Source organism: Macaca fascicularis, chromosome 5 (genome assembly GCF_037993035.2).
Source record: "Macaca fascicularis isolate 582-1 chromosome 5, T2T-MFA8v1.1".
NCBI classification, from domain to species: Eukaryota; Metazoa; Chordata; class Mammalia; order Primates; family Cercopithecidae; genus Macaca; species Macaca fascicularis.
Genome location: NC_088379.1, coordinates 154,524,746 through 154,546,013, shown reverse-complemented (window position 1 = coordinate 154,546,013; position 21,268 = coordinate 154,524,746). Strand labels below are relative to the sequence as shown.

The 21,268-nt window shown below is 34.8% G+C and overlaps 1 protein-coding gene across 1 annotated transcript in view; it reads left to right on the top strand.

Annotated features, from left to right (window-relative positions):
* IQCM (IQ motif containing M) overlaps positions 1–21,268 on the top strand; it is a 406,878-nt gene that overhangs the window by 99,518 nt on the left and 286,092 nt on the right. The window contains 1 exon segment of the mRNA XM_045392936.2: positions 16,320–16,435. Coding sequence (XP_045248871.2) covers positions 16,320–16,435 — 116 coding nt within the window.

Sequence of the window (21,268 nt, the reverse complement as noted above, 5' to 3'; positions counted from 1 at the left end):
TTGCTGAGGAGACTTTTCCTTCTCCATTGAATTGCTTTGGTACCTTTGTCTTTGATATTATATGTGCAGTTCGATTTAAGTACTCTCATTCTGTTCCATTGGTCTGTTTGTATATCCTCTTGCTAATACCATATTATCTTAATACTGTAGCTTTATATTAAGTCTTGAAGTCATGTCATGTATGCCCTCCATTTTTGTTTCTTTTTAAGATTGTTTTAGTTATTCTTGTGTCTTTTGCCTTTCCAGGTAAAATTTTAAATTATCTTGTCAATTTTCAGAAAAATCCTGCTGTGATTTCAATTGGGATTACTTTGAATCTATTTATGAATTGAAGGGACATGGAATAACAATCTTAAAATTAAGTCTTCAATCCATGAATATAGTGTATCTCTTTATTAATTTAGGCCTTCTTTAATCTCTCAATGTTCTATATTTTGAGTGTAAAGTTCTTACATGCTATTAATAAAATTTTCCTTAATACTCAGTCTTGAAACTATTATAATTAATATTGATTTTACATTTTTCTAATTGTTTCAGTTACTATATAGATTACAGTTAATTTTTAATTTACTTTGTATACTGTAACATTGCTAAATTCACTTTCTAGTTCTGCTAGTTTTCTTTTGGATTCATTAGGATTTCTACATACATGGTCATATCATCTGTTAATAAAAACAGCTGTACTCCCTGCCCCCCAATTTTATGTCTACTTATCATTTTCTTATTTTATTTAACTGATTAGAACTCTAGCACAATGCTGAATAGAAGTAGTGATTATAGACATCCTGCCTTATTTTTAAATCTTAGGCAAGATATTAAATATTTCACTAATATTAACTATTCTGATGTAGGAGTTTTTTATAGTTTCCCTTTCTTGGGATAAGAAGGTTTCCTTTTATTCCCAGTTTGCTATAAATAAAAGTTTTTTTTAAAAAATGTAAATGGGTGTTAAATTTTGTATAATGCATCTATTTAAATAATTATTTGATTTTTCTCTTTTAGTCTCTTAAGGTAGTGAATTACACTCATTAATTTTCACGTGTAAAGCCAACCTTGCATGCTTGGTATACACCCAAGTGATCAATATCTTCTTTATCTTATATTTTTCATATATTGATATATTTAATTTGCTAGTATTTTGTTAAAGATTTTGGTATCTATATTCATCAAGGACATTGGTCTATAATTTTCCTTTCTTGTGATTGCCTTGTCTGATTTGCTATCAGGGTTATAATGGCTTTATAAACTGATTTGGGTTTCTTGTGCCTCCCCCAGCAGCATACAGCTCTTGCCTGGTATCAGTGTAGAGGTGGGGCATGTGTGGCTTTTCTGATCCTTCTCAGCAGCATTTATGCAGTGTTTGGATTGGAGATAGACTTCTCTGGGTTCTTCTGCTCCACCTCCAAACCAAAAGAAGATCCACACATTTCTGTCATGGAGGAGGTCTCTCTTAGGTCTCCTTTCCTGCCACCAGTCTTTCTTGTTGCCAGCCAGTGGAAGCCCTTACATAAGAGTAGGAGAGTCAGTGCAGCTGCCCCTTTTGTCCAGGGCTTCTGAGGATTCTGTACTCTCAAATTGGGTCACAATTGGCCATTAAAGATTAATTAAAATTTTATCTGTTTTCTTCTTGTCTGCTTCTGTGGTGGCCATCTCTTCCTCTTTGGTCTGCCCAAGGTATTATAGTATTGTGTTCCGTCTCTGTGGAGGAGTTTGTCAACTTTGTATTGCAGTTCATCAGATTGCCTTGTGACCATAGCACTCTAGCTAAAAAACGAAATCATTATTTTGTAGACTGTCTGGTTGGTTCTCATTGTTATAGTGGGAAAGATCTTTTTTTATTTATGGCTTTCTATGTCTAAAGTAAACATAGAACTCTACGTATTTTAAGATTTTTAAATGATATTTCTTAATATTGTACCTAAAAGTTGATGTAATGCATTTTATTTTTCAAATCTCCTATTCTGTGGGCCTGAGTCCAACCTCTCAGCATCTATTTCGTCTATTACTAGAAATAATGGTACTGGAAATGCTTGATTAATTGATGGGCCCTAATTTAAAGAAATATACAGGTATTTCTACAATGTATAGAATAATGAACTATGAGTCAAAAAACAGAGTTGGAATCTCATCAGATTATCAATATATTCTGAGTTTCATTTTTTTTCTTTTCTAGGACTGGAGAGGTAATTCTTGTTTTTATCTACCTCTCAGTGGACATAAGGCTAACATGAGAAGAGGCATGCAGGTTTTATTTGTAAATTTTTAATATGCAAAATAGATAAGTTAATGATAAGCTATTTTCAGAAAGGAACATAAAATTGGAAACTTTGAAATGAATTTGTATTCTAATAGCTTAACATTCATAATACTTTATGACCTCTTTGCAGTGGGCAGGAGAGGGCATATTTTATACATAGAAATAATTGACAAATGTGTATTGAGTACCTGCTATCTGGGCTAGATGCACTGCTTGTTGCTGGAGAGATACTGGAGTACAAAGTAAAGACGTTGACCTAGTGGCACTTACATTCTAGTTGAGAAGATAGCTAATAAGCAAGTAAACACATTTCTGATGCTTTGCTCTAACAGGATAGTTCTGATGTAGGAGTTTACAGTATTTTCAACAGTCATCCTGTGAGGATCTGGAGAGTTGCTTGGGGGATTGCTTAGATGTGCCTCCTAGCACTTTATAATGCAGTTCCATTCTTTCTTTTTTAAAGCCACACTTTGTTGGAAAAGTAGTATTATTCATGTTTTGCTGTGAGTCTGATCTCTTTTCCTCATGAATAGATGTTTAATTCAAACTTTTCTTGGCATTGGAAAAGTTTGTGCATTTTGGAACAAAGTAAAAAACCATTTTATTATGGAAAATCTAAATATACAAAAGTAAAGAAACTAGGATAATAAATCCACAAATATTCATCATCCAGCTTCAATAATTATGAATTCATGGCCAGTATTATTTCATCCACACACCCATTCAATTCCCTTCTCAGCTTGGATTAGATGAGGCAAATTCTTTGATATCCATTCCTAAATATTTTTCAGCTTGTATTGTAAAAGATGAAGAATCTCTTCTTAAAGCACAATCAAAATATGTCACCTAAAATTAACAACTTATTAATATGAACTAATATATAGTAATTGTTCTATGTCCATGTTTCATTATATTTGATAGAGGCTTCATTCAAATGCAGATGGAGTTGTTACATCTTTTTTTGCTTCCATCTTTTAAAAGGATAAAGGCTTTTGTTATAAGTGTACAGAATGAAAGTGAAAATGTCCTCTGAGTTTTAAAGGCAAAGAAGTGTTGACTAAGGACTTTTTGTTCATGTTTTGAAATGTGACCATACAAAATGCTGTGCTATATGTATATAGGAATACAAATTAATTTTAGATGTCATCCATGTCTTATAAGGAATTTGCAGACTTGTGGCTGAATTAGAATGCAAGAAAAGGTAATCCCTTTTGTAATCTACAGTACAAGGCAATGGGGTGTTTTCTGTTTCTGTGGTGGATATTAGTAGTTCTCCTTCTCCATGGTCATTCATGTCAGCAAATCAGGATCAGTGAAGTGATTGCAAGGTATATTTTTCTAAATACTGAAAAGAAAAAGCTCACTTTGGGAAGCTGAGGTGGACAGATCACTTGAGTTTGGGAGTTTGAGACCAGCTGGCCAACATGGTGAAACCCCATCTCTACTAAAAATACAAAAATTAGCCAGATGTGGTGGTGCGTACTGTAATTCCAACTACTCAGGAGGCTGAGGCAAGAGAATCGCTTGAACCTGGGAGGCAGAGGTTGCAGTGAGCCGAGATCATGTCACTGCACTCCAGTCTAGGCAACAGTCAGAGTCTGTCTCAAAAAAAAAAAAAAAAAGAAAAAAAGAAAAAAAGAAAAAGATAAAGCTGAGAATTATTTAACCTTTTAATAATTAGAGTACATTCAAGGTTATCTTTGTTATCACATCATCACATTCCTTTGAATTCAAATGTACCATCATGAGTGGAAGGAAAAAAAATAACAGTATAGCTTGGCCTTGAAAGTTGCCCATACTTTGGGAAGGTAGAGATCAGTGAGGATGGGTTATTGGAGGACCATGGCTTAGGCAGCTGTGTGGAGATATGTCTGAAAGTTATTTTAGGTTAAGGTAGTAGAGTAGTTTAACTGGAGGGAAGGTTCATATGTGGACGTAGTAGTTAGTAAGACCAGTAAGATAGATTGAAAAATAAACTTAATTTTGTTCTTAATTCTTAAAATTTCTATGAAAGTAGTACTTATTATGTTTCTCAAAAGAACCAAATTATGTTGAATTTGATCTGTTGGTGTGTGGGAGGGAGAAGACAGAGCATATTTGGAATATTTTATTAGTACCATCAATTTTCAATTATTAGTAATAATGGAAGCAGAATTCATGTGGCTATCTGAGCTTCACAGATAACATCCAAAGCATTAATATTCAGATTTTTCTTCATCCTCTTAAGACTTAGTCTTTTACTTACATTGATAACAAGTAGAAATAATGATTTGTGTTACACTTTGCTTTCTTTCTGATGAGAGGACTGAAAAGGATAGGTAGAAATTGGCTAATATGTACATCTAATAATTGTAAATATTGATCACAATAATAGAAAGTCTTTGCCTTAGCTCATTTCACTATTCTTGTTTCTTATATTTATGTGTGATATTTGCTTTTTATCTTTATCTTTTACTTTAGCTTTATCACTTGGACTTCATGAGCCTCTCAGTACTGACACAGATTTTTAATTTAATTCTCCACATTACTATGCCTACAATTTAGTGAAGTTCCCACCAGTCATATACAGTTCATACCTTGTAAGGTGACAAGCTAGTTTCTAAAGTAAAACATTTGGAATGAATATATAGATATAGGCAGGGCTAAAATTTTGTTCTGTAGTTATTCCTTTGTTTTTGTCACCAGGATCTTTTTTTCCTCTTTTGAATGTATTATGTTAATGAGCTTTCAGTAAAGATAATGTTACATTAGTGACCTTCAATCTTCTGACAAACCAGTCATCAAAAACTGATGAAAATAACAAAATTAATACTCTTTTTTAGGAGATTAGTTTCTTATTTTTGTTTCCTAAAAAGGCTAGCTCATTGAATTTGCTCAGAATTTGCACCATTATTCTAGCTCATGCATAACCTGTGAATAAATAAAATACCAAAGATTTATGACCATACCTTTTGTAGGTAGTTTTTGTTTTCTAAAGCTTAATCATTCTTTCACATTACCAATCAAATACTTCTTCATTGTAGAAATTCTGGAAAGCCAAATGTTCAGGTCTGTTTCTTTATAAAACCTGTAGAAATTTCCTTTAGTGATGGAGCTTATATGTGAAGATATCATGGAAAGTCATCCCTTGACCCCTGTCATTCTTGGTTCTAGATTTCCCAATGCTGGGATTATCAACCAGCTTCAGAGAGAACTGGTGAGGTTGGTTCATCTCTCAGCTAACATGGCTTGCTTCTATTCATTCACCTAGCTTTTAAACTGTTAACATGTAAGATTTGATTTTATCAGATTATTTCTATGTGGTGTAGAAACCAAACTGGGCAGAGTTTGAGCCAAATATGTCCAATGTGCTTAATCACTCATGTCCAACTCATGTGCGTTTGCTTCAGACTCACAGACTGCTTCCTAATCTTGTACTCCAAAGCTCAGTGGCAAGTCTGGTTTCACAGTGAAACCATGGTTTAGGTACAATGGCAATTGATATAGAGAAAAAACAATTAGAATAACATTCCTTAAGAGGTGGCTGTATGTGAGTCAGATATTTAAGGTTTCATGAACTCCACAATCAGCCCATTCAGAAATAAGAGAATAGAATACAGAAAAAAAATCGATCAAACCAAAAGCTACTACTTTTATCATTTTGGCACAATTTTGTCAAGTCTTTTTGTTTATGGACTTTTTTTGGTCCATAATTAAAAGCGCAAGGTATATGAGACTTTTTTCTTACAATGCAGTTATAATGTAAAATATTTCATGAGCATAACTTTTGTTGTTGAGGAATAAGTCAATGCATGAGATAGTAAAATTTACCCAGTCTCCCATTTCTGGACATTTATATTATATTTACGTTTATATTTTTTCCAACTTTATTTTTATGTTGGAGTCCCAAAGACCACCCCAAGTTTGGTGATTCATTAGAGGATCTCACAGTACTTAGCATATGGTTGTAGTCATGGCTAAGATTTATTACAGTGAAAGGTTACAAAGCAAAATCAGCAAAGGGAAGAGGTACAGGGAATGAAATCCACAGGAAACCAGGAGCAAGAGTCCAATAGTTCTCTCCCAGTGGAGTCAGAAAGGATGTGCTGAATTCCTCCAGCAACAAGTCATGACAACATGTGTGAAGTGTTATATACCTGGGATACTTGTTTAAAACTTAGTACCCATGATTTTTATTGGAGCCTAGTCACGTAGGCATACTCTGCCTAGCATATACCAACATTCCGGATTTCTGGAAGGAAAGCAGGTATTCAACAAAAACCATATTGCTTGCACAATTGGTCTGGGTATAGTGAGACACTCTTATCATTTAGGGAAAGTTTTATATCAGGAATTGTTTACCTGCTGAGTTCTAAGATATCAACTGAAGGTCAACTTTACAAGCAGATGTTGCTAAGAGTAGCAGTCTCAAGCTTGCTATATTAAGTGTTTTCTGTATAATTATTAAAAGTAATGCTATAATAAACAATTTTGTTAACCTTTACTCACATTTCAGATAATTTTCTTAGGAAAGACTCTTAGAAATTGATATTACAAAAAAATGAACACTTAAAAGACTTTTATTACTGACAATTACTTTCCTAAAAGTCTTTTCAAATTTTCATTTTCATCAGAGATGTATGAGTTCAGGCATCAAAGTCTTGGCTAAAATCGGTAAGGTACATATGATTCATTAATATATGATAAACTTGGAATAAGTATTTTTTTAAAAAAATCAAATTATGTGAGATAAACAAAAGACTAGTTAATTGTTGCTTCTTCTCAGGTAGACCACTAAGAATATGCCCTTTAAATTATCACTCAGTGTCCATTTTTCCCCAGGACCTCTGTCTTTCTTGCTTAGAAACCTATACTTCACTGTTATCTGTAAAACATGTATCATCTAGTTCACCAGAACAATCATTTGTACTACACAATTAGTGCATATCCTGTTCCAGTAACTGTGGTTATGCAGGCGGCAAAACTGCTCGGGACGCAGTCCCAATCCTGCTGGAGTTTGCAGCCCATTGCCCGCAAGAGCTGCGTTTGGCAGGGTGCTTCCTGACAAAGATGACAAGTATGCTGCCATCCAAGAGGCTTTTTCAAATTACAAAGCCAGATAGTAGCCCCTACATTGCAGAAGTCAATCTTTGATAGACTTGTCATCAGGACCTCCGATTTTCTTAATTAAGAGTCTTCACTTTGTAAGCCTGAGACCAAAGTTTTCTAAAGCTATTATGACACAGCAGGTTGTCTGTCTCCCTTCCTGGGAAGGTAATGTGCGTTCTTACTTTTACCTAATGATACTGTGGTTCACACACTGCCCACCCCCGCAACCCTACACCCACTCCCACAAAGGTGCCATTGAGGGCATATTTAAAGGAAACATTCATTTTATTATGTATCTTTATTAAAGGAAGTTTAAACAAATTGTATTTTCTCCTTTACAAATACAAAATGTTCTCTTTAGAAAAAGATGAATGAAATTTAGTCTCAATCTAATGCTTCCTTAGAGACAAACATTTCTAAACTTCATTTTGCTATCTCCATACCTTGCTTTGCTCATAATTTTAACATAATTTTTGCCCATATTTACCTAAAATTATATAGACTTATTTTTAATGTGTTTTGTCTAAAATTGCCATTAGTTATGATTAATTGCAAAACATTTGGAAAATACAGAACATTATCATGACAGCCACCTAGTATTCTGCTGCCCAAAGACAATTGCTTGTTATTTTTTTTCCTCTTAGTTAAGCCACCCAGCTTTATAGGAACACCCAGAGGCTGCTCCTATGATATAAGGAAGAGCTTTGTGAAGGGCATGGTCATGATTCAGGTGATTCAGTTTGAGTTGCTAAAACAGAGAAAACTCATATTTAAGTTACAAGAAAATAAAAATCGCCATTATATTGGGTCTCTGGGTACATGTTCCAAACCAAATAAAATGTTTAGTCTTTGCAAGTGCCTAACAGAACAAACTGGTTATTGTTTCTTTGGATAATCATAGAACAGAAATCAGTTTGAAAGCTCATTTCATTTGAACTGTGAGTAAGTTCAAGTTTATACCCTAGGGGAAAAAAATGGTTTGGTTCCTAAGAAAGTAGAATATGCAGAATAGAAACTGTGAGGTGAAGCCAGGCAGGACCACACTTTAAGACCAAGCTGTAGTATCCGTGTAACTGCACCTGATCCTGTGAGAACTGAGTATACTGGTGAGGGGAAGAACTGCTAGTTCTCTTATACCGTGGTTTCTAAATTCTTTTATTGATTCATGCTTCAGTCTTCAGTCAAGTGTTTTCTCAGCAAATTTTCAGAGCATTGGTATATTTGATAATGATTTTTTTCCTGGCCTTTACACATTGAAGACCATTTGGTTATAAAATTTATTTAACTTTTCACTTTCCTGAAAATTCTCTTGGTGGTCTATTATTTATTGATTCTTTTGCTGTTTCACAGAAGAAATTTGAGAATAACCTGGAGTTTATACCTTTGCAGATGTTTTTCTTCTTGAATATGTATGAAATTTTCTTTATTCTTATCATTTAAATTTTACTCCTGTAATTTTGCAGAATATATTTGTATGCAAGTCTCTTTTAATAAACTTACCCCAAAATTCAATAAACTCCAATAGTCAGATGATTCAAATCTTTTGTTCAGCTCAGGAAATTATTACATAGTATATTTTCTTCATTTCTGATTGTTCTAGTTTCATCTTCAGTAATGTGTGTGGTTCCTTTGATGGATATTTATTTTTTGTGCTCTTTAATCTATAATCTTCTCTCTTATAATTCTCATCTTTGATGCTTTTCTTCTGCATTCTAGGAGTGCTTGTCAAATCCAGTCATTTGATATTCTATGCTGTCACTTATACTCCTACTAACTCTGAAGTACATTTTTATTCTGCCATTACATTTTTGGTTTCTTTGTATTTCTTCCCTTTTAAAAATGCTAATTTTCATTTTTATTTGACTTACAATTATTATTATTGTTAAACTCTTAGTTATTTCCTTATTGTTTTGACTTCTATTTCAAGGAGTTGGCTTATTATAATATAGTGAGAATGCCAAGCACTTTTCTATAATTTTCCCCTGTGTCTAGCAGAATATTTTTAGACTTAAACACTTTTACTGAATTTTTAGAATTGTAGACTGTGTTAGTTTCCCTAAGGCTGCTGTAACAAATTACCGAAAACCTGGTAACTTGAAACAATCCCCAATTTTTTCTTGTATTTTTAGAGGCTAGAAGTTTGAAATCAATTTCACTGAATTAAGTCAAGTGTCTGCAGGACCAGTTCCTTCCAGAGACACTAGGGAAGAATCTATTTCCATGTCTTTTTCAGCTTCTGGAGGCCACCTGCATTCCTTGGCTCAGGAGCCCTTTTTCACATCACTCCATTCTATTTTCTGCCACATCACATCTTCTCTTCTGTAGTAAAGTCTCCCTCTGCCTCTTTTGTAAGGACACTTGTGATTACATGTGGGGCCCACCAGGACAGTTCCAGATAATCTCCCTCCCCATTTCAGAATCCTTAATTTAATCACTGTTGCAAAGTTTCTTTTGCCATATAAGCTAACATTTATAGGTTCCAGGGATTAGGACATGGTTCTCTTTCTGACTGGTCTACCAGAGACCCTTTCCCTTGTGTCAGTCACAGGTAAGCTTCAAGATAGATCTGGGTTCACACAACCCCTTACCCTCTGTCTGAGCTTGAGCAAGGGACATAATAAGTTTTGTCCTCTGTCAAATGGAACATCCGCCTCATGGGGTTATTCTGCAGCACAGGTCAGGTAATGTGTGTAAATTGTTTAGTAATTTGAGCCTTCAATAAGTGTTAACAAGTATTACCGTGATTAATATAGGCCCTAGTTTATTTACTCTGCCCCAGATAAGGAGAAATTGATCTAGGCAGTGAGTGATTACAAATAGAAAGAACGTGTGGATTTTTCTCAGCCCTGAGAAAAATCTAGTTCTATAGTTGATGATCAGGTGTCAATGCCTGGTTCTCTGCCTAATTCCCAATAACTTGCAGACATCTGTCTCAAACAGTTGAGCTCTGCTAAGGTGGAGACTTGCCTATTCCACACCTTCGTTCTTATTATTTGCAGCTATTTAGCTCATGAAAAATTACAATCTCCATTATGCATTGTTATCAATACCTGCCCTCCCCAGCCTCCACACAGAACTCTTTCCTTTCCATAGGACTGTATCAAATACTATTGCTGAAGTCAGGGCTGCTTTCTTGCCTAGTTGTTGTCCTGGAGCTGTAGTGTCTACGTGAATTGTGGTAGATGAAGGTAGGAAAAGGGAATCAGTTATTTTAAAGTGGCACTTACATTGTAGAGAAACATTTTTCATTCTTTTTTTTTCCTGCATTTTTTTCCTTGGGAGATATTAAGCATCTTTCTACCGTTTTTCAGATTAGGGAGGGGTGAGTATATTATTATGTAAAAGTCACTGATTGGTTTCCTCAATTCATTTCCATTATCCTAATTAAATTTTCTTCTCAATTGCAAATTGGTAAATAATTAGATTTATTTTTTGTGACCTTGAGATTTTCATCTTCTCCTTTGTCATTATAGTATTTATTGAGGTTGTAAAGGGGCTGCCTCACAGCCAAGAGTAACAGACTATATTGGACCAGAAGTCATTATTTTCTTGAAGATTTTTTAATCTACTATTAGCTTCAAAGTATCTTCCCAACTTGTTCAAATACTTGGCAGTTCAGAAACATGTTACGCAACAGTGATGCTACTTATCTATATTACATTCTTTTCTAATCAGAATGAAGTTCCCATATATATTCTGACTTACCTTAAGCTTATTTGCTTCTTAGTTTTTGCTCTCTATCTACAAACCTCTGGTTTCTTCAGATAGCCAAAAAAGGATTAAAAGCATGTCTTGTTTGCTATAAACTCATATATGTATATATATGTTTATTAAGTATAACTCACAGAATCACAAGATCCCACAAAGGTCCCACAATAGGCTGTCTGCAGGCTGAGGAGCAAGGAAAGCCAATCCAAGTTCCAAAACTGAAGAACTTGGAGTCTGATGTTCGAGGGCAGGAAGCGTCCAGCACGGGAGAAAGATGTAGGCTGGGAGGCTAGGCCAGTCTCTCTTTTCATATTTTTCTGCCTACTTATATTCTAGCCATGCTGGCAGCTGGTTAGATTGTGCCCACCCAGGCTAAGGGTGGGTCTGCCTTTCCCATCCCACTGACTCAAGTGCTAATCTCCTTTGGCAGCACCCTCACAGACACACCCAGCATCAATACTTTGTATTCTCCAATCCAATCAAGTTGACACTCATTATTAACCATCACAGCACACAAAGTGTTAAACAGAACATAGTATGAAAAGAATTATCCATATTTCTTAGATATTTTATGACATAGAAACTGTATCCATTATTATTAACCGGCATTCACTAGATGTACATAATTTAGTCTATCGAATCTGTTAGGACTCAGAACATGATACCCCAAAAATGTGGTCTCTTGGCATGCTGAGTATTTTGAGCTGCAAGGATTGAGAGGACAGTAGAAGCAGGAAGCTCTCTCTGGATTTTTCTCCCTAGAAGCTGGACATAGAAACTAGAATTCCTTTACTCCAAAGCTAGCCATAAAACCCAGGAAATTCACTCTCTGACGTCCTACCTTCCCTTCTTAAGACTCTCTTATGACAAATGTCCTGCCCCATACCTGGAAGCCAAGACGAATCTGAAGAAATAGGCCTTGCTGAGTTTCCCCTAGTTTACTACCATAAGGTCATACGGCATTTTTGTCCAATCATACTTCTACATGACCATTCTTCATAAAAAATATAGTTTTCCCTGAGTCTTTGGGTCTTCATTTCTGAAGCTTCCCATGTTACACAAAACTTTGATAAACAAGCTTGTTATACTTTTCTCTTGTTTATCAGTCTTTGTTACAGAGATGTCACCTCCATGAACACTTCCAATGGGTGAGGAAAATATATTACTTTTTCTCCTCTTCAAATCTTTAATTGAATCCTTTTGGAAACAGCTTATTATAAACAAACAAAAGAAGATGGTTTAAGTAATTTTAGAGTATATGCCTTGTTCATTTTGTACTATAAATTCAACACATAAGAACTGATTTAAATGGACATTTCAGTCATTAATTCTAAAATTTAAACTAATGTAACAGATGGAATTCAGCCACCCAAGCAAGCTTCTGGGGTTTGATTATTCAAATGATTAAGATGCTATTTGTCAACTCTAGTTTACCACCCCTTTTAATTATATAGATAATCAAACTAAGAACTGCTAATTCTGTCTCCTAACTATTAATTGTTTATAATTACCTACAGATTAAAACTGCATGTGCAATTAACTCAAAGAATTAATTGATACGAGAGAATTGATAAAAGGGAAACAGAACGAGCTTGGCATAAAAGAGGCTCTAGGGACACAGGACCACTAAACCCAGTAATGTCTTTGATTTTATCATATCCTAATAAAGATTCATTTTCATTTGAACTTCCTTCTACTCTGGAAGACACATATACAGACTATTTCTTAAGAGCATTTGGTTTCTAAGTTGACTAAAACAGCATATTTTTAAATGCTGAACTACTATTGCCTTTGGGTCTTTTGCTGATATCCAGGTGAATTGAACCAATGTATTCATTTGCGATACGAAGATAATATTTGTCACTACAAAAATTACAGATGTGGGGACTGTTTTAACTACCTAAGAACTTTTCTTTCCTTCCTTTTTCTTTCCCTTGTTTCTCATTCCCTGACATTATCACCTGTCATATACGATCTTTTCAGTTTTCTGTGAGTCATTTGTATAATTTAAGCTTCTAAAATAACAACTGCTTATTAGGTTTTGGAAATGTCTCCCACCTGTGTAAATAATTGACTAATTGTCAACTACATAAATTTGAATAAAAACAGAAAATAAAATTGGAAAATGATTATCATTATAAACATCAAGATGATGCTAGAAAATGAGGGGAGATGGTCTGGTGAAAAATATCTAAAAATCAGAATTTTAAAAGTCCATTTTTAAGGATTTTCTGTTTCTTCATGTATTTATTTCTGTTGGATTCTATGGGACCTTTCACTCTTATGGCTTTGTTGGTTAGCCTTGTAGTCAATGCCAAATCAGTTTCTAATCCAGAAGCACATGCGCGTGTGTGCACACAGACATGCACAGACACTTGGGGCACACCATTATATTCAGTTTTATGGTGCATACAAAGCAAGCAAAAGACTTTTAAGTCTTGATATGCAAATTAGATATGCAGAATGGCAGCACACTAACATGAATTAATATTTTTTGATGATAGTCTAAAATATTGAAGAAATGCAAAGTCAGATATCAGTATGAGTAGTTAATTAACACATTTTTTTATGTTCAAGGATAGCTACTTTTTAACTCCTTGTTAAACTGAGGTGACCATTTTGGTTTCTTTCCAAATCTTGATATTGAGTTTTCCTCAGATTTGTTTACTCTTACGATATTTTCTTCTGTCCTGCTGACTGATAACTGGGATTACTGACAAGATTTCTGTTCCACCTATCAATATATAGCCTACTCTTGTGCAGATGTGTACACACACACACACACACACACACCCCTGGGATTCAGAACCTTTATTTCTATGTGGCATTATCTGTGAAGATTGTTGACTCCAGGAAGGTTTTGTGAAGATTTAGTCTGATTAATGACTTTGGTCTTCATCAAACTATTAGCTTATAACTTTCGACTGACTTTGTGGAATAAACTGGAATTTGTTGCATGTCACCTTCTGTGCCTGGCTTCTAAGGGGGAGTCATTAGCATACATCAGTATGTGAATGATTACCTTGAGGATTTTAGTGGAGGCTTTACTGCTTCCAGAAAAGTTATAGCTATATTTTCTAGTATGATACCTATATACTGGGAGAAAATAATGCATGGTGTTTTCAACTCTGTGAGCCTGCTTTGTGAGTAAACAAGATAAAACATTTGAAAATGCTCTGGACACTATTGGAAAATTAAGTCGTATAGGTTTTAGTTTCATATATTGGGTTAGACTCTTCAGTATCAAGAAGATAACATCTTTGCCTGTAAGATTTAACCTTTTTAGACCAATTCTTTTTTTAATCACAGAGAAATTTTATTTATTTATTTAATTTTATTTTTTAAATTAACAAATAATAATTGTACACATTCATGGGAGTACAGAGTCATGTTTTTATACGTATAATGTATAGTGATCAGATCGGGGTAGTTAATATATTTATCATCTCAGAAATTTGTCATTTCTTTGTGTTGGGAATGTTCAGTATCCTCCTTCTTATTCACCAGTGTTTTCATAGCTACCTCATTCACATTGCTAATGAATCAGAAACACAGAGCAGTTCCAGGTAAGTTATAGTCCTTGCCTTGAAACAGTTTATAAATTCAAAAAGAAGATTGGAAAGAGAAGCATGATTATCTAAAATATGAGATATCGTTTATTGTATGTAATGGTGCATTAAGGGGAGTGGGTAGGTCAGGAATAATGCTGATGAGTTGGAGAATGCTTTGAATTCATTAAGAGGGCTTCATAAGAAATGTAAGGGTGTACACATCTTAATAACTCTTGTGTTACTCTTTTATACTCTCTTGGTCTTATAAAGCTTCCAAATGAAAATATAAAGGGCATAGCCTTTTCCTTGCTATCTTCTTCTTAGGACTAAAATGCTCAGATTCTCTACAAGCTACTCGTTATTGGCCTTTGCTTCCATTAAAGAATTTTGAGTTTGAGACCATCCTGGCTAACACTGTGAAACCCCGTCGCTACTAAAAAATACAAAAAATTAGCCGGACGTGGTGGCAGGTGCCTGTATCCCAGCTACTCAGGAGGCTGAGGCAGGAGAATGGCATGAACCACGCGAGGGGAAGCTTGCAGTGCAGTTAGCCGAGATCCCACCACTTCACTCCAGCCTGGGAGAAAGAGTGAGACTATGTCTCCAAAAAAAAAAAAAAAAAAAAAAAAAAAAAAAAAAAAAAAAAAACAATTCCACTGTTTCACATTGAATTTTGATTGAAATATATGATTGTGTTGCCTCTTCGAGAGATTTTGCCTTTTTGAAAGAGTGCAGAGACTCTTGATTGAAATGGATGAGGTAGAATGTATTTGTAATGATTAGACTGTCTCTGAGATACCATTACCTTTTTATTGTTTTATGTTACTTCGTTGCCTCCCCATAGAGCACTCAACTTATGATCCTGTAAATAAATTGAAGCAGTGAAGTGAGAGAATTTATTACTTCTTGAGTTTTCTATAAATTTATATACAACTAAGCAGTCCATGGATGACTTTATTACATTGAAAGTTTCAGGAAAGACTATATAGATACACACATATACATATATGAAAGAAAACTGGAAATATGAAAATAGTTTGGTTCATTTGGATGGCAGGATTGAACTGAATTTTCTTCTTTTTAAATGATTAATATATCTGAGAAAAAAAATGGACAAATCAATCTTAAATCTCCTTCCTATGATTAAAGAAAAAAGGTTCCTGTAGAAATCTTATGTACCAACTGCCAAGAGACAGAAGAAATATGTGGCGATGCTGGCTAACCTTTTGTGCTTTCAACCTATTTACCTTAAACACTTTTCATAATTTAATTTACTTTGCAATATCAAAACATGTGCCTTATAAAATACTGAATTTTCTTTTAAAGTGTGTAATACGGAGAGGTTTTCTTTTTATTTTTATAAGTGCTATTCACAAATATGATTTTGCTTTAAGCCTCTTTTAAAAAAAAAGAAGTTGATGTTCTTCAGGAGGAGATAGTGAAGAGAATGAACCTATTCATTTTCTGATGGGCACACTGTGCAATAAAAACATGAGAGCCTTACCGTATGAAGGCACCAGTTAATTGAAGCCTCTTTCTATGCAGTCCTATCATTTCTTCATTTCTCTCTGATTAGATGACAAGATGTGATTTTAATACAGAATAGTGAGGCCATAAAGATGATTTGCTTTACTCTTTGCAACATTAAGCAATATAGTCAGTGTGTACTTTTCCTGGATAAATATTGTTTTAACCTGCATTGATATTTCTAACAGACAAAGCATTCTATGGTTGGAGAGGATTTGTGCCGACAAGGTCTTTCTGTTTGCCTTATGACTCCAGTCGAGTTACTTTCTCTCAATCATCATCAATATTTCGGGATTATTATACTGTAAGTATTTATAAAACTGGATGTAGATTTGAATTACCATTTTTCCAGTAAATTATTGGGTTAATTTTGATGAAAGCACTTGAGATTTTACTATGGACCTATTTCAGGCCTAAGATAGTTCTCCACTGAAATTCATTTTTTTCTGAAGCAATGCTTTAGTTCTGTTCTTGTGTCTTGTGTAAATCTTGCTGATCACCCGATCCCACAATATGCGTGTCATTTTTTATTTGACGAGCATTAGTTAAAATGATCATCACATGGTTTGCCCCAAATGTGTTAGCACCTCAACTATTTTTGTAGTGGTACATAGGCTATCAAGAAAACATAATGAAGGCAAGGGGAGAATGTAGATATCTGTTAAAGGCATGATAATGAAAGGATTAAAAAATCCAAGGGCAGTTTTATGACCACATGTTGATGGTTTTCTGAATGAAGGCTCTCTAATCCAGGACATGAGAACTTGTGATCTTAAAGCAGAATTGGTACTTTAAATTCATCTATTTCTCAAAGCATGTCCTAATATATACATGTGAATAGCAGAAGAAACTCATGTTATTCAGACATCTTTAGCAACAATTTCTTAAAAGACCATGTAATGCTATTTTACAATATTGTGTTTCTCAGTGTCTGTAAATATGTCTGGGTTTCTTGCATCTCCTACATGTTCTGTTCTGTGTGTGAATATGTCTGTCCTGTCCTTTATCTTCTTTAACTTTTTCTCTCTTTTCATATCACTGATTTTTTTTTTCCCCTGGACTTGCCATTTGCTGCTATTACAAAATACCACAGACTGGATGGATTAAACAACAAAAATTTATTTTCTTACTGTTCTGGAGGCTGGAAGTCCAAGATAAAGTTGCTGGCAGCATTGGTTTCTACTGAGACCCCTTTCCTTGGCTTGCAGACTGCTACCTTCTCATTGTGTCCTCACATTGTCTTTCTTCTTTTTGTTTGAGATGGAGTCTCGCTCTGTTGCTCAGGCTGGAGTGCAATGGTGTGATCTCAGCTCACTGCAACCTCTACCTGCTGGGTTTAAGTGATTCTTGTGCCTCAGCCTTCTGAGTAGCTGGGATTACAGATGCTTGCCACTGTGCCTGGATAATTTTTGTATTTTTAGTAGAGATGAGGTTTCACCATATTAGTTAGGCTGGTCTCAAACTCCTGACCTTAGGTGATCCGCCCACTTTACCCTCCCAAAGTGCTGGCGTTACAAGTGTCAGCCACTGTGCCTGGCCACGTTGTCTTTCTTCTGTACTAATGCATCCCTGGTGTCATATTGGATTAGGACGCTACCCTGATGATGTCATTTAATCTTAATTACCTCCTTAAAGGCCTTATTTCCAAATTAAAATACAGTGGTGGTTTGAACTTCTACATATGAATTTCAAAGGGACACAATTTAGTCCATAACATCATTAGACAACTGAAATATATTTTACAAAATTATTTTATCTACCTGTTGAATAGTTCTTAATCTGTCATTTTAAATAACACATGTTGAATTTTTATTTTTTCTGTAAACCAAAGCTTTTAAGTTATTAATATATAATATTTAGCATATGTTGCTAAATTCCTTGTGAGTCAAATTTACTAAAACTAATTTTATTTTATTTTTAATGTTTTTATTAAGTTTGTTTTTATAGATTTAGCAATAGTGCAGTTAGTTGTTTTACATGGATAGTTATATTGTGCTGAAGTCTGGGCTTTCAGTGTAACTGTCACCTCAATAATGTACATTGTCCACAATAGATAGCATTTCATCCCTCACCCCTCTCCCATCCTCCCACCTATCAGCATCTGCAGTGTCTATTGGATGACCATCGCTATCCATAGTTTAGCTCCCATTTACAAGTGAGAACATGTGGTTTTTGACTTTCTGCTTCTGAGTCATTTCGAATGGCCTCCAGTTCCATCCACATTGCTTCAAAATACATGATTTCATTCTTTTATATGACTGAGTAGTATTCCACGGTGTGTGTGTGTATGTGTGTATGTGTGTGTGTGTATATATATATATTTCCCATATTTTTAATCCAATCACCTATTGATGGACATTTATGTTTATTTCATGACTTTGTTACTGTAAACAGTGCTGCCATAAACATAATGAATGTGTGTATCTCTTTTGATACAATGATTTCTTTTTGTTTGGGTAGATACCCAGTAGTTGGATTGCTGAACTGAAGGGTAGTTCTATTTTTAGTTTTGAGAAATCTTCAGACTGTTTCCCATAGAGGGGGTACTAACTTATATTTCCACTAATTGTATAAGTGTTCCCTTTTCTCTGCATCCTCACCAACATCTATTGTTTTTGACATTTCAGTAGCCACTCTGATGTGTAAGATGGTGTTTCATTGTGGTTTTAATTTGCATTTCTTTGGTGATTAGTGATGTGGAGCATTTTTTCACGTTTGTTGGCTGCTTGTGTGTCTTCTTTTGAAAAATGTCCACTTATGTCCTTTGCCCACTTTTTAATGGAATTATTTGTTTTTTTCCTGTTGTTTGCATTTCTAATAAATTCTGGATATTAACCTTTTGTCAGATGCATATTTGCAAGTATTTTCTCCCATTTGGTAAGTTGTCTGTTTATTCTTTTAATTATTTCTTATCTTGTGCAGGAGCTTTTCAGTTTAATGAGATCTCATTTGTCCATTTTTGTTTTCATTGCATTTCCTTTTGAGGACTTATCTGTAAATTCTTTGCCTAGGCCAATGTCCAGAAGAGTTTTTCCTAGGTTTTCTTCTAGGACTTTTGTGGTTTCAGGTCTTATGTTTAAGTCTTTAATCCATCTTGAGTTAATTTTTATATACAGTGAGATATAGGAGTCCAGTTTTATTCTTCTGCATATGGCTTTCCAATTTTACCAGCACCATTTCTTGAATAGGGTGTCCTTTCCCCAATGTATTTTTAATTGACTTTATCAAAGATCATTTGGTTGTAATAATGTAACTTTATTTCTGGGTTATTTATTCTTCCGTTGATGTGTGTGTCTATTTTTGAACCAATATCATGATGTTTTGATTATTATAGTCTTATATAATTTGAAGTCAGGTAATGTGATACCTCTAGCTTTATCATTTTTGCTTAGGATTACTTTGTCTATTCAGGCTTTTTTTTGCTTCCATATAAATTTTAGGATTATTCTAATCCTGTGAAGAATGACATTGGTAATTTGACAGGAATTGTATTAAATCTATACATTGCCTTGGGCAGTATGATCATTTAAATTATTTTTATCCTTCCAATTCATGAGACTGGGATGCTTTTCCATTTGTTTGTGCCATCTATGATTTCTTTCATCAGTATTTTTTAGTTTTCCTTCTTGAGGTCTTTTGCTCCCTAGCTTAAATGTATTCCTTGGTGGTTTTTTTTTCTGTAGCTATTATAAATGGGATTGAGTTATTGATTTGGTTTCTCACTTGATCATTATTGGTATATTGAAATGCTGCTAATATTTTGTACATTGATTTTGTATCCTGAAACTTTACTGAATGCATTTATCTGGTTTAATAGTTTTTTTTGATGGAGACTTTAGGTGTTTATAAACTGAAAATTTGGGATGTACTGGAGTGGACACCAGGTGGTCAATAAAGTGACGTTTTGTGCCTGTCCAGTTAGAGATAATAAAGGTTTATATCTTACCCTTGTGTACCAACTACATGGGTGGGGCTGTGTCTGAATGAATATGAGAGAATGATATTCAAACACTCAAATTTGTTGTTTGCTGCTCACTTCATTTTCAATTTTCATCACTGGAAGTTTAATGGAAATTTTAGTAAGGATTCCCCTTTTGTTTATTTTTTAAAATACCAACACTTATAACAGGAATCAAACACCAAGTTCTTTTTTTGTTTGTTTGTTTGTTTGTTTTCAGTTTACTTTAAGTTCCAGGATATTGGCTGGGTACGGTGGCTCATACCTGTAATCCCAGCACTTTGGGAGGCTGAGGCAGGTGGATCATCTGAGGTCAGGAGTTCAAGACCAGCCTGATCAACCTGAAGAAACCCCATCTCTACTAAAAATACAAAATTAGCCAGTCGTGGTGGCGCATTCCTGTAATCCCAGCTACTTGGGAGACTGAGGCAGGAGAATTGCTTGAACCCAGAAGGTGGAGGTTGCGGTGCTGAGACAGCACCATTGCACTCCAGCCTGGGCAACAAAAGTGAAACTCCATCTCAAAAAAAAAAAAGTTCCAGGATACATGTGCAGAACGTGTAGGTTTGTTACATAGGTATACATGTGCCATGGTGGTTTGCTGCACCTATCAACCTGGCACCTAGGTTTGGGTTTGTTACATAGGTATATGTGTGCCATGGTGGTTTGCTGCACCTATCCACCCACCCATAGGTTTTAAGCCTTGAATGCATTAGCTATTTATCCTTATGCTCTCCCTCCCCTCCCCACACCCCACTGCCACCCAACATGCCCAGTGTGTGCTGTTCCCCTCCCTGTGTCCGTGTAAACACCAAGTTATAAGTAGTCTTTTCTCATTTTAAATAATGAAAATAATTTAAAATTATTGTTTATAAATTTATATTTTGTAAAATATACATAACATAAATTTTACCATTTTAACCATTTTTAAGTTTATAGTTCGTTGACATTCATCATAATCACATTGTGTGTAACTGTCATCACTATCCATCTCCAGAGCTTTTTTATCTTCCCGTACTGAAACTCTACATAGTAAACACCAATTGTCTGTATGTCCCTCCCTTGATTCCCTGGAAATCACCATTCTACTTTCTGTTTTCATTAATTTGACTACTCTAGGTGTCTCATAAACAGAATCATAGAATATTTGTTCTTTTGTGGCTGGCTTATCTCAGCATG